Here is an 18027-nt window from a genome sequence, read left to right on the forward strand (position 1 = left end):
TTGACACTAATTTAGTGAAAATCAGTCCAGCCATCTCTGAGATGTTTCTTTCCATAACGTTTCTTTCCATAACTTCTGAACCACATGTTCAATCTTAAGGAAATTCAAAAGTTAAGGGGTTTTTAGGTAGCCCGTTCATTTGAAATTAATTTTGTTCAAATGGGTTGCGTAGTTTCTGAGATAATGATGTTTCGTGACTTTTACATTTTGATACATAACCTCTACACTAGAAATCCGATTACAATAAAAATCAATAGGGTCTTATGGGGCAAATTGACCTTTCATTTGCAATTAATTTCATTGAAATCGGCCCAGCCATCTCTGAGAAAATCGAGTGAGATTGGGAGAGCATTACACACACACATACACACACATACACACACATACACACACATACACACACACATACACACACATACACACACACATACAGAAAATGCTCAGCTCGTCGAAGTCGAGTGATATACGACATTCGGCCCTTTGGAGCACTTTTATACCTATAGTTTTTTCAGTGATTGCTATACCTTTCTAGGAGAAAGGCAAAAAGGTGCACGTATACCCGTACACACCCACACACAAACATATACACCTATACATGCATACATGCAGAAAATGCTCGATTCGTCGAACTGAGTCGAGTAGTATATGACATTCGGCCATTTGGATCACTTTTCTACCTTTTAATTAGCCAGTGATCGTTGGGAGAAAGTCAATATATTTACTTTCAATATATTATATTCATTATAAACAACGGACAAAGTTACAATCCATATGTATTTTTAAATTGTATTTATAAAAGAGAAAAGAAGAGAGGGTTTTTATGCCTGTTTGAGGAGGAGCAGTCGGGATACAGGCTCTACTCAAGCTGGCTTTTCCCTACTCCAAATGATATTCGGCCCCGTTATGCTTTGCGGTTGGGCCTAAATAAATATTAGAGTTTAAAAAAAAAAAGTTACAATCCGATTAATTTTTTTTTTTTTTTAAGGGGGGATTTGTTAGTAGCTTAAGTATTTATGATAAATATTAGTAAATAATGAGTATGTGTGCCCAATCACAAATGGTGACTTCTCAACACTGTTAGAAATTTGTAATATTAATTGTTAGGATTTGTTTGCTTTCGCAATTAGGACTTATCATTCGTAGGGATTTGAACCTACTTGTCAGAAAAGGGGAAGTAAACTTACAACTAACTTAATTGCTAACTTATTGGCTATAAAGAGAGCTTATCGTAGCAATTGAGGATTGCAACGATTTTTGTCGAAAATTGTTAATAATTTTATTTGACATAGCTTCTAATGGTTCAACACCAGTAAGTCTATGTAATTCGAGTGTACCAAACCAAGGAGGACGCTTCAAAATCATTTTCAGAATTTTATTCTGAATCCTTTGGAGCGTTTTCTTCCTTGTTGAACAGCAACTTGACCAGATCGGTACAGCATAAAGCATTGCTGGTCTAAAAATTTGTTTGTAAATCAAAAGTTTGTTCTTTAAACAAAGTTTAGAATTCCTGTTAATGAGAGGATATAAACATCTCGTATATTTGATGCACTTGGCTTGTATACTCTCAATGTGCTCTTTGAAAATAAGTTTTTTATCATAAATTAGTCCCAAGTACTTAACCTTGTCGGACCAACTTAAAATAACCCCATTCATCTTGACAACGTGATTATTGTTTGGCTTGAGGAAAGAAGCCCTAGGCTTATGCGGAAAAATTATCATTTGAGTTTTAGAAGCATTGGGAGAGATTTTCCACTTTTGCAAGTAGGAAGAAAAAATATCTAAACTTTTCTGCAATCGACTGCATATGACACGAAGACTTTTTCCTTTTACGGAAATGCTTGTGTCATCGCAGAACAATGACTTTGTGCATCCTGGAGGCAAATCAGGAAGATCTGAAGTGAATATGTTCTACAGGACTGGACCCAAGACTGAACCTTGAGGTACACCTGCTCTGACAGGAAATCTATCAGATTTTGAATTCTGATAGACAACCTGCAGAGTTCGATCAGTAAGATAATTTTTTAAAATTTTGATTAGGAAAATTGGAAAATTAAAAGTTTGCAATTTCGCAATCAAACCTTTATGCCAAACACTGTCGAATGCTTTTTCTATATCTAAAAGAGCAGCTCAGGTGGAATAACCTTCAGATTTGTTAGCTCGTATCATATTAGTAACTCTGAGCAATTGATGAGTTGTGGAATGCCCATGGCGAAATCCAAACTGTTCATTTGCAAAAACTGAATTTTCGTTGATGTGTGACATCATTCTGTTAAGAATAATTCTCTCAAACAGTTTACTTAATGAAGAAAGCAAACTGATTGGTCGATAACTTGAAACTTCAACTGGGTTCTTATCCGGTTTTAAAATGGGAGTAATTTTTGCATTTTTCCATAATTTGGGAAAATATGCAATTTTGAAGCAGCAATTGAAAATTTTCACTAAAAATTCCATTGTGCTCTCAGGGAGATGTTTGATTAGTATATTAAAGATTCCATCGTCACCAGGTGCTTTAATATTTTTGAAATTTTTAATAATTGATTTAATCTCATTCAAGTTAGTTTCAATTATTTCTGCAGGTAAAAAATTCTGGGAAGAAATTAAATCAAATTGACGTGTGACTTCATTTTCAATTGGACTCACAAAATTCAAATTTGAGTTATGAACACTCTCAAACTGCTGAGCAAGTCTTTGAGCCTTTTGTTCATTGGATACAAGAAAACGTTCACCATCTTTTAAAACTGGAATAGGCTTTGAAGGTTTCTTAAGAATCTTCGACAGCTTCCAAAATGGTTTTGAATATGGTTTCAATTTTTCCACTTAAGTCTCAAAATTTTGATTTCTCAGAAGAGTGAATTTATGTTTAATCTCTTTCTGTAAATATTTATAAATAGTTTTAAAAACAGGGTCACGAGAACGTTGATATTGACGTCTGCGGGCATTTTTCAAACGAATTAGAAGTTGAAGATTTTCGTCAATTATTGGTGAATCAAATTTCACTTGAGCCTTTGGAACAGAATAATACCTGGCATCAACAATTGCACATTTTAATGCTTCCAAAGCGGAATCAATATTCACTTCGTTTTGCAAATCAAGCTCATTATTGAAATTTCTCTCAATATGAGTTTTGTATCTTTCCCAATTAGCCTTGTTATAATTAAAAACAGAGCTCATAGGGTTTAAAACTGATTCATGTGATAAAGAAAAAGTTATTGGAAGATGGTCAGAATCAAAGTCAGCATGTGTGATCAATTCACTACATACATGACTTTGATCTGTTAGCACCAAATCAATTGTTGAAGGGTTTCTTACAGAAGAAAAGCATGTAGGACCATTCGGAGACAAAATAGAATAGTATCCTGAAGAACAATCATTGAATAAAATTTTGCCATTAGAATTACTTTGAGAATTATTCCATGAACGATGTTTAGCGTTAAAATCGCCGATTATGAAAAATTTCGAACGATTTCTAGTGACATGTGTCCTTTTTGTGAGAAGAGTCTCCACAATTAAGACATTTTTGGTCCATGTTACAGAATTTGGAACCATGGCCATAACGTTGGCAAGTACGGCATTGGGTGATATGCTTTTCACCTCCGCCATACTTCCTATAAATTTCCCACTTTACACGCACATTATACAAAGAATGTGCTTTTTCAAAAAAATTTAAGTTGTTAACCTCATTGCGGTTAAAATGAATTAAATAATTAACAAGGGAAATCCCAGTTCTCTGACTGTTTTCGCCTCGTGATTTTTGTTTCATTAGAATTACTTGGGTAGGGGCTATGCCAAGTAATTCTGTTAAAATAAGTTTGATCTCATCAACGGTTTGATCGTTGGTGAGACCTTTCAAGACAACCTTGAACGGCTTGGCGTTCTTGGTGTCATATGTAAAAAATTTGTACATCTTGTCAGTTAAATACTGAACAAGACGATCACGACCCTTTACTGAATCGGCTAATAAGCGGCATTCACCTCTACGGCCAATCTGATAGGTAACTTTAACGTCAGAAACAAACGTTGAAAGTTCCTTTTTGAATATATTAAATTCAGAAGAAATAGTTACCACAATAGGTGGAACTTTCTCCTTTTTTAAAGATTTTATATTTTGTATAGTTTCATTAATAATAACTTCCATTTCACCAGCTTCTTGCTCAGGCAAAATATCAAAAGGATTGTCACTACAGACACTCGATGTGTCAGAAAGAGATGCCTCTCTTTTCCTCCCCGCAGCGATGCGAGGTTTCTTTTTCCGTCCAGCCATTTCAGGTGATACGAAAAAAGTTAAAACAAATGTTAAATTCAAAAGTAGGTAGTCTTGAGAAAGACTGATGGGAAATAACTTTCAGGTAATCTTTAAAAGACACACTGACAAAACACAAACTTTGAAGCTATAGGCAGTCAAAGACCAGTCCACAAGCAACCGAAAACACGTCTGATCTGTAGGACAGTTCAAGACGCACTGATCCGATTACCTATGAAATTCAATAGCAACCTATGGGGCAACTAGACCTTTCATTTGACACTAATTTTGTGAAAATCGGTTCAGCCATCTCTGAGAAAAATGAGTGAGTTTAAACAACCTCAGGATAACTTTTCTTTACATAACTTTTGAACCATATGTTCAATCATAACGAAATTTAAAAGTTAAGGGTTTTGGAGACAGCCCGATCATTTGCAACCAGTTTTATTGAAATCGGTTATGAGGTTTCTGAGAATAATGTTTCGTGATTTTTACATTTTGATACATAACCTCTAAACTAAAAATCCGATTACAATGAAATTCAATAGCAACCTATGGCGCAACTAGACCTTTCATTTGCAATTAATTTTATGAAAATTGGTCCAGCCATCTCTAAGAAAAGTGAGTGAGAAAAAAAAGTTGCACATACATACATACACACACACACACACACACACACACACACATACACACATACATACAGAAAATGCTCAGTTCGTCGAAAGGAGTCCAGTGGTATATGACATTCGGCCATTGGGACCACTTTTATACCTTCGGTTTTTCCAGTGATTGCTATACCTTTCTAGGAGAAAGCAAAACGTTAGCTTTCAAATGCATATTGTCCGCTGTAGCGCAAAACTGCGCAAACTGTCATTTTAGTGAAGGAAGCGATAGCAGATTTTTTTAGTTTTTATTTTTGAAGTTGAAATTTCATCCAGGATTAATTTTAATCATAATCATGATACCCCATTAATGAAGATTTTTGATATCGTACTCAATCCGTAAGGATAAAATATAAATTTGGGCAAAAATCACAAAATGTATCAATGAAAAATTTATAAAATAAGTGTTAAGCGAGAAAACAGTAAATCTTTATGCAATTTTCATTAAGTCAAACTTTTTCACTTTCTGCAAATTTAAAACAATATTAAAAACATTCAGCCCTTTTCAATTTATGATCATGAAATTCGCTAAACTGATTGAAGTGTCAAATACTAGCAGCAAATTCATACCATCAAACTCCGGCTAACAATAGCCCGTTTGCTTTTGCTTCGCACTCGTTTGCATACAAAAGTAAAGCACATATTTTGCTTTATGAGAAAACAAACAAAGAACAGTCGTCGCCCTCCGCATCTTTTCGTATTCATTAACAACGTTTTGTGATTTCAGTATCTTGGTCTCAAATTCATAAATTCGTCGAATTTTATTATTGAGCCTTCAACCTCAGCGGCACCACCTAATTCAATGTCTAGTAAGTCGCCAATTCATGGTGTTATACATGTATTTAAATGTCCTCTTTCAATCATAGAAACCGGATTAGGAAGATAACATATATATGAAACAATGAAACATCGAAAATTACTAGAAGAAATGAAAATTGCAGCGAAAGACATTTTTCCTGCTAATAAGTGTAATGAACTTTAAATTTTCTGGAAACAATTTCACACGAGATTTTAGCGATCACAGCGAAAGATGATGATGTTGATGATGATTTTTTTCAATTAAAAAAAAAAAAAAAAAAAATATATATATATATATATATATATATATATATATATATATATATATATATATATATATATATATATATATATATATATATATATATATATATATATATATATATATATATATATATATATATATATATATATATATATTTTTTTTTTTTTTGTTTCAGGTGGAGGGGAAATTTGCATCCAAACCCCTGGGGTGACCAACCTCAGGGAGTGTGGGGTTGGTTTGAATCAGTGACCGGACCCACTAAAACCCCTCCAGTCTCCAGCCCATAATACTCCCCGGGACCACCGCTAGGTATTGCTTCGGGGAGCGGCTTTTGTGCTCTGTGCACCCTCTTGGTTCTATAGATCTCTTTGCTAACTTAGCTAACTAACCTGGAGACTGGCCGTTAGCTAACACTGGCGTGTCGGTGGTCAACCTGTCGCCTGTTTTGCAATTCTAAAACTATTTGAGAGGCGGCTGTACAAACCGCCCTCCAAATGTTTGGGTCTTTACACATCCTCCGAACTAGGTTGTCCGGAGTGGTGTCTGGCCCGCTCACTACCATCATGTCGCTCCGCGCATGCACAAAACGAGGGCACACGAAGAAGACATGCTCAGCAGTTTCTTCCGCATCCGCGCACTCGGGACACATGGGGGACCCCGCATGCCCGAATCTGTGTAGATACTGCCTGAAGCAACCATGACCTGACAGAATCTGTGTCAAGTGGAAGTTAACTTCTCCATGGCGCCTCCCGACCCATCCGGATACGTCCGGAATAAGTCGATGCGTCCATCTACCCTTTGCGGAATTGGACCATTCCTGCTGCCATCCGATCATCGAGAATGACCTTCTGGTGCCTCGTATACCCCTTGTGTCACGTTGATCGAAGCATTCTACGTCCTCCTTAATGGCTATGCTGATAGGCATCATGCCGGACAGGACGCAGATTGCGTCGTATGACACTGTACGGTACGCGCTCACAACCCTCAGGCACATGAGCCTGTAGGTACTTTCCAGTTTTCGACGATGACTGTTGGTACCTAACGCTTTGGACCACGCTGGCCCACCATACCTAAGTATGGACGAAACCACGCTGACAAGAAGTTTACGCTTGCTGCCATATACCGCTGAGCTATTGGACATCATTCGAGATAGTCCTGCAGCGGCCGTTGAAGCCCTCTTACAGGCATAGTCGACGTGACTCTTAAATGTGAGCTTATCGTCAACCATAACCCCCAAGAGCTTCAAGGAACGCCTTGAGGTAATGGTGCAGTCACCGACTCTGACCACCGCCTGTTGCTCTAATTTGCGGTTGTTCACAACCGTAACCTCCGTTTTATGGTGCGCTAACTCCAGTTTCCTAGAGTGCATCCAGTCTTCGACCTTGCGTATGCAGTGCGCGGCCGTCAACTCGACCTCTTCGATCGACTCGCCGTAGACCTCTAGCGTGATGTCGTCTGCGAAACCGACGATCACAACCCCTACAGGGAACTTTAGTTTCAACACCCCGTCATACATGACATTCCACAACACCGGGCCCAGGATGGAACCTTGCGGTACCCCTGCGGTGATTGGGACGCACTTCTGACCCTCCTCCGTGTTGTAAACTAGTACCCGATTCTGGAAATAATTTTCCAAAATCTTGTACAACGACACCGGTACGTGGATGCTCCTAAGCGCGAGCGCTATGGAGTCCCAACTGGCGCTATTGAATGCATTCTTCACGTCAAGCGTGACGATTGCGCAATAGCGAATGCCCCAACTCTTACGCTGGAGTGCTACCTCTGCCGTCTTGGTGACAGAGAGAATAGCATCCAGCGTGGATCTACCTTTCCGGAAGCCGAACTGGTTACTTGCCAGACCGTTTACACCCTCTGTGTACTTCACCAGTCTGTTGAGGATAATCCTCTCAAGCACCTTGCCCGTAGTGTCCAGCAGACAGATAGGTCTGTATGCCGATGGGTCCCCTGGCGGTTTCCCAGCCTTCGGCAACAGCACCAATCTCTGTCGCTTCCACCTGTCCGGAAAGAGGCAGTCATCCAGGCACTTCTGCATGACTGCTCGAAATAGATCGGGGGCCACTTTCATGGCCGTCCTGATGGCCAAGTTCGGGATTCCATCCGGTCCCGGTGCCTTGCTCACCTTTAGGGAGTTGGCGATCACGATGAGTTCCTCATTCGTATCCCTTACCTCCTCCACAACCTCTGCACGGCTGCCGTCTCTCACGGATTGGATGCCCGGCAGGTTGGCCGACCATCCCTGGTCTGTGTCTGAGATACTGGAACGTCGGACGTGAGACTCAGCAACCGGAGGCCAAGGATTTGGCTCGTGTCGTGGAAAGAGTCCCTCGATGATACGCTCCAGCATCGCTGGTGATCGCTCTGCAGGCGCCAACACGCCTTTGGTCTTCGCCATTACGACTCTGTAGGCGTTGCCCCACGGATTCGTATTGGCACTCGCGCATAGCCTATCGAAGCAGGCCCTTTTGCTCGCCTTTATCGCACTTTTAAGCGCCGATCTTGCAGATCCGAATACTACACGGCGCTCTACCCTCTGTGCATCGGTACGTGCACGTTGCAAAATCCGTCTTGCACGGAGGCACGCGCTACGGAGGTCCGCTATCGCGTCGGTCCACCAGTATACCGGTGACTTACCATTCCTAGGTTGGCGGGTCCTAGGCATGGTGGCGTCGCACGCCCGCGATAATGTGGCAACTAATTGGTCAGCACTCGGGCGGAGCCAACTGCCCCCCTCGCGCTCTCTTCTCATTGCTTCTGCAAATACCTCGGCATCGAAATGCGATGTCTTCCACCCGCGGACGGTCGGAGTATTGGCTCTACCCGTCGCCTGCCGCCTCACGTTCTGGACTACGCTATAGCAGACCGACTGGTGGTCACTATAGGTGTAGCCATCGTTTACCCTCCAGTTCACGATCAGTCCTGGGCTGGAGAACGTCACGTCGATGATCGACTCTGCACCATTTCTGCTGAATACTGAATACACTTGGTTCCAACGTTGGCCAGATCTAGGTTGAGCTTTGTCAAAGCTTCCAACAAGATCTGACCCCTCCGGTTCGTGCGGCGGCTTCCCCACTCAACAGCCCAAGCGTTGAAGTCGCCCGCCACTACTAAGGGTGTTAGTCCCGTCAGCTCCATAGATAACAAATCGACCATCTGGGTGAACCTTTCGATAGACCAACGCGGCGGAGCATAACAACTGCAGTAGAACACTCCGTCCACCTTGGCAACCGCGTATCCTTCATTTGAGGTTGACACAACCTCCTGAACCGGGAACTTGCTGGTCGTGCATATGGCCGCCGTACTGGACTTATCTGCAACCCAATTACCGTTTCCGGGAGGAATGCAGTAGGGGTCCGATACGATTGCGATGTCCGACCGCGACTCAGACGCTGCTTGGTATAGCAGCTGCTGTGCCGCATAGCAATGGTTCAGGTTCAATTGTGTCACCCTCACGCCCGTGGTTTCGTGGCCGCCTTACCGGCTGGGCACCGTGGGCCTCCCATAAAGTGCTTGGCGTCCCGTTTTCCAGTACATACCAAGCACTTGGGAGGCTCCCCGCAGTCTTTAGCTTTATGGCCAGCACCACCACAACGCCTACATAACTGGCTCCTATCGGGCCCCTTGCAGGTCCAGGACTTGTGTCCTCCCTCGAAACACCTGAAGCAAACGTCCGGCTGCTGGATATGCTCAGGGGACATACTGACCAGCAAACCTTAAGTTTGGCTGTCTTCAGGGCCAGAGTTGCATCGGCCGATGCAAGCCGGAAAGTGGCCACCTGGGTCCCCGCTGGACCCTTACGGAGGCGAATTACCTCAGTGGCTACTTCCACTCCGCACTTCTCCTTGAGGGCCTGTGCAATATCGCATCTCTCGGTGATTTCATCCAGGTTTTTGAGCTGGAGAGTCACCTCTGAGGTGAGTGCCCGAATTTGCACATCTTTCCCGAGGACCTGCTCGGCTACCGTCTTGTAGGCAGCGCCCTTGCTTTTAGCATCCTTACGGAGCTCAAGGATCATCTCGCCGGTGCGAGAACGACGGATGGTCCGCACATCCGCTCCCAGATCCTTGAGCTGGGTTTCGCCTCTCATTTTCTTCAAGACTTCGGAGTACTTGGACCCATCCGTCTTGAGTATGAGGGCGTCGCCCCTGCTTCGCGCCTTCTTTCCCATTTTTGGACGATTTGTCGCCTTCTCGTCGTTGCGCTTGCTGTCTTTTTGGCGCTTCCTTCCTCCCACGGTAACCCAAGGGTTTCCCGTAGCTGCCACTTCGGCAGACTTTTTGGCGGACTTGGAGGCCGTTGGTGTGCTGTCTCGCGGGCTTAGCACAACCAACCGTTTCTTGCTGTTCTCGGGGGCTTCCCCCGGAGACTGCCTTGCTCTTTTTGCGGCTGACCCGGAGGCGCAAACCGCTGCAAACGTGCAGGTGTCCGTTTGGACCGACTTCGTCGCCCTTCCGGTCGCCTCCGTTGCATTCTTCTCTGCAGCCACCGCTCTTGCCTTGAGCTCGGCGTGCTCCTTCTTCGCAGCATCGACGGAGGACCGAAGCATGTAGAGAGCCTGCTTCAGGTACTTCGTCGTGTTGGTGCGTCTTTTCGCAAACTCGATTACGGCATCGAGCTGTTCCGACAGCGCTACTATCTTCGGTAGCGTGTCTCGCTGTCTTCCGACCACCTTTATCAACAGTGGACCAGCCACTGCGATGTCTTGCGTCGATCCGGTAGGCGTACTGCCTTTGCCGTCTTCGTAGGCGTCCTTTACTGCATCCATCTCCGCCTTTCTCGGTGGAGACCTCTGGATGCCTCCTCGTGCAAACGGGTTTTTCAACCCATCTGCGCCCATTTGTTGATTATTTTCAGTTGAATCCATTTTTGTTTAGTGGGTCCCCCTTCCAGCCGCTATCCTTATCCATACTGGAGTGGTCGCCTATCTGGTTCCATGGTAGTCTATGCCGAAGCAGTGAGGCCATGGCTAGAGGCGGCTGCCACAGCGCCTTATGAGCAACTATAACATCCCCGACCGGCGCAAGTCAGGAAAAGACATCTGATCCTACTCCTGCCTGGTTCCCACCAGGCAATGGACTCGGAACGTACTGGAAGGCCTGCCAGGTTTTACGGGACGGAGACCCCTGCACCGGTTGTTGTCTCGCCGTTTCAAGCCGTTGTCACACGACCTTACTAAGGGAGCTCGGCGCAGGTGCCAGCCCAGAATCGTGGTACGAAAACAAAATCCGACTCTTATCATATGAAGTTGCGACCAGTTGCCGTAATTGGGAACTTACTGGCATCAATCCCAATGGGTGAATTAGTGCATTTGGGTGGTGGGAGCGGCACTATTCGCTCCGTCAGAGCTGCTTCCGGATAATGTGGCTTTTGCGAGAATTCGGCGGCCCAATGCCTGAGTCTCACCACAACCTAGGCTAGCTCTCGCTGATGGTCCGGGACTGCGTTCTTGCAGTGAGCACTTCCGTGGCCTACGGTAATCGCCAAATACCGACCCGTGGTGGCATGCAGCTCTGCTATATATATTTGTTTAGTTCGAGGGTCGTTCATAAATTACGTTTTTTTGTTTTTTCAATGAGGCGGACGCCCGGTGGCACTACTTGTGGTCAAAGATCATATAATTCTATAAAAAAGGAAAAAAAACTGTCAAAAAATAATAAGAATTGGATTTCGTGCTTTATGGACGGCCCCAAACAAAAAATGGATGCCAATTTCGTGTTCAGCGCCCCAAAATCATGTAAATACCAAGTTTTTGTCGCAATTTTCGCACTTTTTTTGCTTGGCCAGCCTTTGTATGGAGTCGCCCCACTGTGCATTGTCTTTCGGTTTTTAAATAAAGAATAAAAATCGTTCTAAATCGCTTGAATGACAGTTGGTACAGGTCGGACCCGATTATATATAGTCTTCGATTTTTTTTAGCAGGCTGTGATGAATTCACCTTCACAAGCTACACACCAAATTACTTGATCAAATAAGTTTATTCTAAATCAATTCTATTAACCTGTAACAATCAATAAACATAAGAGATAATTTTCGGTTGTATAGAAATAGAGTAAGTAAAGTAAAGTAAAAAAAAATAACTGCAGCTGTTGCACTAATTTGAGCAAAACTAAATGCATTTCAATGTGATTGAACGTTAACGATACTGAAAAGTTCTAATTTTAGTCTTATAATCGAATTGCTTTTTTTCTGTCCCGAATGATTAAAATTTTGAGTTAAAAATTTTGTTCACTATTTATCTTTTTTCTAATGCGTTCGCCTAAAATTTGATTAAAAATTGTTCCGCCTAATAGACTAACGATTTTGACAATTTATCCCTTTAAATTTTCTCACTTTCAAAAAAAAGTTTATCACACTTTGTTGTTGCGTGTCTTTTTACATGCTACATACTCTCACTTAAGTCATGCCAACTCTCGAGCGAACTAAAATGCCGTTTTGATTTGTTTTCTACATCGAATGAAGTCTATAAAAATTGGCACGTTCGGATTTATCTTAACATGGCAGTGTAGAAAATATACACTAGAATATAGTAAACTGAGGTTAGCACTATTCGAGCAGCCCATCGGGTCGGTAGTCAGATGTGGAACAAACCGTTCGGTGGAGCTAGGTTGGAACGTTCGCGTCCTGGTTCGTATAGTCGTAGATAATAGAGGTAACCTTCGTCGTCGATGGTGAAAAATTTGCTGAAATCTTTATCGTAGGTCAGTTTTTGTGCCGAACCAATCAGTTTGATGGAGCTCAGCAGGTGAGGTTTGTCGGATGGTCCGATTTTGCTTATCCATTGGCGGCCGGCTTCATTGAAATCGAAGATTAGAGACCCGTTTCGGGCGGGGCTCGCTGCCAGTGGGGATGCAATTCCGGAACTGCCATGCGATGACCGGTGAATTTCGATTGCGGGTGAGGTAAGCGAGCTTCGACTCCTGTAGCGATTGGAGCGTCGCTTGAAGTCAGTTGGATCCAGTCGAGGGTTATTGATTACGTAATCCAAATTCCAAAAGACAATCTGCTCGCCTACACTGACCAAAATATGCGGACAATTGGGATCCTGCCAAGGGCTAAAATAAAGCGAAGCGACGGCGAACTTATGAGACTCCAACGTCGTGATGAGTTTACGTTCTTCTGTGTTATAAATCTCGATGGCTCCTCGCTTGTAGCCAACGGCTAGTAGCTCGCCATGGGCAGACAGGGAACAGCTAGAAATTCTTCTTGGTCGACCATCTTCCGGTTGCCCGTAGACATGTTGCTTCTGGGGGTTTAGCTTATGGTTTCCATCTATGTGGCATCCTAGTTGATAAATAGCACCATTGGTCGTACAGATGATCAAGTATTGCTCGTTGCAAACTGATGCTCCGTATGTAAGGCTTTGAGCGAGTTGGAACTCAATCTCCTTGGTTTGTACATTGAGGATCTGAAATAAGATTCCGGCATTAGCATGTTTCCAGTGCGCTTTCCACATCCAGTGTGTGACGATCGTGAACGGATGTTATGTCACAAGAAATGTTTTTTTTTCATGCAAGTTTGAAGTTTGCCAAGAAGTTTGCATTTCAAGTAACAGCACCCGAAATTGGTTGGAAATGATAATGCAATACGTAATGTATGTACATCAATCTGTAAACTCGTCATAATACGACTACCTCTAGCTTACAGTACCTGATTTTTGGCGCTGGATCAGCTGCATTAAGGCTTAAGTCGTTAGTTTTTACAAACAAAGTTTACCCCAGAATGTGAGAGCGCTTACCAACCGCTCCACCCCACTACATACCTCTATAGAACAATTTTCGTACACCAGCACCAAATAGTGATCATTCGACAGATAACACTCGCAGACCTCTCCTTTGATCTCCAGATCAGACTCCTCTTCGTAATGAATGATACAGTTGTCCTCCGAAGCTGCCACCAAGACTTGCAGTTTTTCGTAGTACTTAAGTACGTTGATGGTTTTACCTAGATTTAGAACAAGTTCCGGTTGTGGTCCTTCGACAGGATTGGCCCACTCGTTGAGCCGTAATACTTCACCATTTTTAAGACCGAGGTAATAGCACGATCGGCTTCGTACAGAGTGCTTCACCTCGCTGTTTAGAGGTGTATTTTCCACAAGTTGCGTCGTGTAGAAGTCGTCCTTATCCCTGTACTGTAACTCTTGGATGATACGTTTACGATCTACAGTCTTTATCGTGACTGGAGAATGATCGAGATCCGCTAAAAAACTGGTACTTCCCTGCAGTTGAAACTGGTTGCTAATCAGCTGGTTGGAAGGAGTTACCATCAACGAATACATGTTGATGACACTTCCGCTGTCTTCGGACGACGAGATCAGTATGTAGCGATACTGATCATCATCCAGTGAGTAGATATCAACGTCGAGAATACTGTGGCTAATGCTAGTTCGCAGTACCTCATATTGACCTTGAATACTGAATATCGAGATACCCTGGGTGGTACCTAGGACGAGATACTGGTAATCATCGGAGATGGCACTACAGGTTATACGATATTGGGATGGCGTCTCGGTGATGACCTCTGGGTTGTCGGCTTCAAGACGATAGCGATTATTGCGCTTGAGCTCACGCAGTCGGATTTGGTTGGACGAAACAAAAACCAGTGCATTTTTTGTATAGTGAACATCGATCACCCGAGGTTCTTCGAAGCTGTGCTCGATGCTGGTCGAGTTAAGGTTGAAAATGATACCGACGTTAGTTTCCGTGAGCAGTAGAATTTTTGGTATTCGGGACGGATCGTCTATCAATGGTTTGACGATGTACGTATTACTTATTTTGGTCTCGAATTTCGTGTTTTCTCTGAACATATTCAGGCCGCTGTAGATGTACAGAAAACCGCTTTCGGTTATCGCAAACATTTCGCATACGTTGCCAGCGGCGGCGGTAGATGATGGATTCTTCATCGACACTAGACAGAAACTCGAAAATCGATCACTTGCATTTTGTGGTCGCAGGCTCTGATTATTGGTTCGAATGATTCCGCTGCCCAAATCATGTTGTCTAGCGTTTCGATCCGACGGAACATTTTTCATGGACCACACGTTCAACGATCCAGCTTCATCTAAAGCAATCAGCATCTGATTTGCGATATGCATTTCTTTCACGCTGCCCTGATTTCCTCGGAAATTGATTGCCGGTGCTGAGTACCACGGTGATAAATCAACCAGCGAGATTTGGTTGTCATCCAGGCTCACCAATGCGGAACTCGAATCTTGGAATCGAACCTTGATCGGTGGTTTGCGGATTAGTACCAACTGGTGCTGATGAGTGTGATCGCTGAAAAAATAGTTGATCGTTAGTAAAAGTGAGCTCCATACGATCGGATCAGATACTTACATATCACGAAACCAAACACGATTGTTAAACTGAAGTGCTTGTAGTTCCGCCTTCTCAGCGATCAAACCGGGTGTGTTGAGCGCCAACTGCAGCAAACACGTGTCTGCAGATTTCGAGAGAAGAACTTCGGCACCCATAAGAAACTCGTTCAACACCTCAGCGTACGCTTCTGGATCACGCTCGTCGTTGAAAATGTACTGCTGATACAGCCGCAGGTCACCGACTGTGTTGGGCAGACCAGTGTAGCGAACCTTCTGCTCCAGGAAGCCGAAATCCAAAAATAAGTTCGAAAAGAATGTAAACATTTCTGATTTTTCTAGATGATTTGCGATATAAAAGTGAAAGTAGTTGTCGTTTGGGAAAAACTGTAGTAAATCAAGCTCTTTGCGATTGTTGAGTGCATCGTCAATCCTGTAATGGTGAGAAACAGTAAAACATGGTATGATGCATTGGTTAGTTTTTAGTCAAGTTAAAAGATTATGGCGTGTGCTGGTGTGCTCGAGAAGTGATTCGATGGTTTGATGAATGGTGTAAATTTTGCTGAGGTGCATTACCTATAACTTTCGACCAATCGGCGATGGAGGTTAGCATGTTTCTCACCGGAGTTTTCTTTTAGTAGAAAGTTATAACACACATAGTGCAAGACGTAAACAATCTGCTGATCTTTCCAGTACCGCTTGTCCAGAAGTCCTTTATTGATCAACTTAGTGGTTAGGGCTTCTGTCTTCTCTGCCGTCAGTTTCCAGTAGCGTTGTAGGACCTGGCAAATGGAACGAAATAGTATGATGATCGATGGTTTCTAGCAGTTCTCATCTGATTGATACTTACAATCTGAGGAATCTTAACGTTATCCCTGAAGATGACTAAACTTTTAAAGGCCTCCTGTTCTTCGGGGCTTAGGTTTTCCAGTATGGATTTGATTGTCATGTTTTCGATAGTTAGCGACCCCTGCTTTAAATCAAGCGCCAGCTTACGCCAAATATTCACCACCGGAACATTATTGGAGACGTTATTGTAGGCGCTACCATACTCTGACATCTTGCGAGCGATCAATTTTATGACGAATGGATTCCCCTTACACGTGTGATGAATATCATGGGCTTCCGCTGGCAAGTGGTCAGATTTCAAACGGAGGGCTTTTCCGAATAGTTCCATGCTCTCGTTTTCTGTAAAACCGTCACGCAATTGGTACACGAATCGTTCATTTTCGTTGACGCTTTTGATCACTTCCTGGTTGCTGGTGATGACCAAGGTTTTGCATTTCAGATCGAACGAGTTTATCAGTCTGGGATCGCGTACATGCGATAGAATCAACAGACTGTTGCGGAAGCGATCCTCGAACAGCTGAAGCAAGCGACGTTTCCGCAACTGAATCTCGTTGGTGGGATATTTACCGTTGTAGGTTATATCATCCGACTTGTAATCCGTTTCCATTTGGATGCTCAGATTTTCGAGCAACTCAAGAATCTGTTCTGGCGCCTTGCAGTTTGCAAGGTTTAGATAGAAAATGTTGAAATCCATTCGCTCGACGATCGAATAGTTTTCGCATGCCTGTTTGACTAGAGTCCATTTTCCAGTGCCAAAGCCTCCGCATACAAACAGATACCGCTGGCCATTAACACCGTGTTTCAACTGTTTGAGATGTTTCTGAATTTGCCATAGATCCTGCCGTCGGTAAACATTCAACTCATCTATATTCGGCAGTGTGGCGCTATTTCGGTAGGAGAGATAGCGACTGATCGGTCCGGTTACTCCATTCTTTACGTCTTCCTCGTGCTGGTCGACGATCCACTTGTAGAAGGGTTCCAGTGTCGCTAGAAAGTCCTTCACAATCATGATTTTACCGCTGTGCAACTTATGCTCCAAGATGGTGAACATCAAGTCCAGCCGATGGTCTTCATTCTTTTCCGCCAGGAGTTCGGCGCAATCTGCACCGGTGAAGATGGCCCGATTGATCAGATCGTCCTGGATGTCTTCGATGTCAAGATCGGCGAGCTCATCCCGCAAAAGGCGCAGGTGCAGCAGCTCGTTCGAATCAGTCATTGTGGAAGTGGGAGTATTCTGGAATTGTAGAAGGAAAGGACAAAAATTTATATTATATTCATGAAACATATTTTTTTGTATTTAGTATACCATTAATGGTTTGTTAATATTTGAATAAATCTTGAACCTCAAAGTTCCAGTCAAACTCCCGAAAGACTATGGAATCTGATGGACTTGGAATTGATTTATAAAAATCTTTTTGAGTAATGCCAATTGCAATCGATATCTTTCCATTTTCATGCATGGATTGCAGAGAACTTTCAGATATTTTAAAAGAGTTTCCAAAATATTCTTGCTTTGTCCTAACTTGTAGCTGCACCACTTGTGATACAGATTTTTGAGAAAGTGTGAAAACAACATTTTTTGAGTTTAAAGTGTAGTCATTATGAACTATTCTCTGCGAATTAACTTAACTGGTTTTCAGTTTTTTGCATTAACTAATTTTGTTCAACAATTCTCATTCATCAGGCGCAATGAATATTTGTTTCTAAACGAAAACTGAGTTAGTTCTTTAAGTAGTGAACATTTCAGCAGGTTCTAAAAAACATTTTTGCAATTATTGTATGTACTGAAAACTGAATTGATGCAGTTTGTAATTTTTTTTTCGACAAATAATTTCTGGAATTTTACTCCGGGTCAAATGGCCCTCTTCGAATTTTTACCTGTGAA

The 18027-nt window shown here is 42.9% G+C and overlaps 1 protein-coding gene across 2 annotated transcripts in view; it reads right to left on the minus strand.

Moving 5' to 3' along the window:
* Window positions 1–11939: 11939 nt before the first annotated feature.
* LOC129722552 (uncharacterized) overlaps window positions 11940–18027 on the minus strand; it is a 51602-nt gene continuing 45514 nt past the window's right edge. For both annotated transcript variants that reach the window (XM_055676078.1, XM_055676077.1), the window contains exons 2-6: window positions 16144–17376; window positions 15870–16075; window positions 15316–15726; window positions 13743–15255; window positions 11940–13388 (exon numbers count right to left, since the gene is read on the minus strand). In XM_055676078.1, the coding sequence (XP_055532053.1) occupies window positions 12555–13388; window positions 13743–15255; window positions 15316–15726; window positions 15870–16075; window positions 16144–17358 (4179 nt within the window). In that variant the 5' untranslated portion in view covers window positions 17359–17376 and the 3' untranslated portion in view covers window positions 11940–12554. The remainder of the gene's footprint in view (window positions 13389–13742; window positions 15256–15315; window positions 15727–15869; window positions 16076–16143; window positions 17377–18027) is intronic.

The sequence above is a fragment of the Wyeomyia smithii genome, chromosome 2, assembly GCF_029784165.1.
Source record: "Wyeomyia smithii strain HCP4-BCI-WySm-NY-G18 chromosome 2, ASM2978416v1, whole genome shotgun sequence".
Classification (NCBI taxonomy): domain Eukaryota; kingdom Metazoa; phylum Arthropoda; class Insecta; order Diptera; family Culicidae; genus Wyeomyia; species Wyeomyia smithii.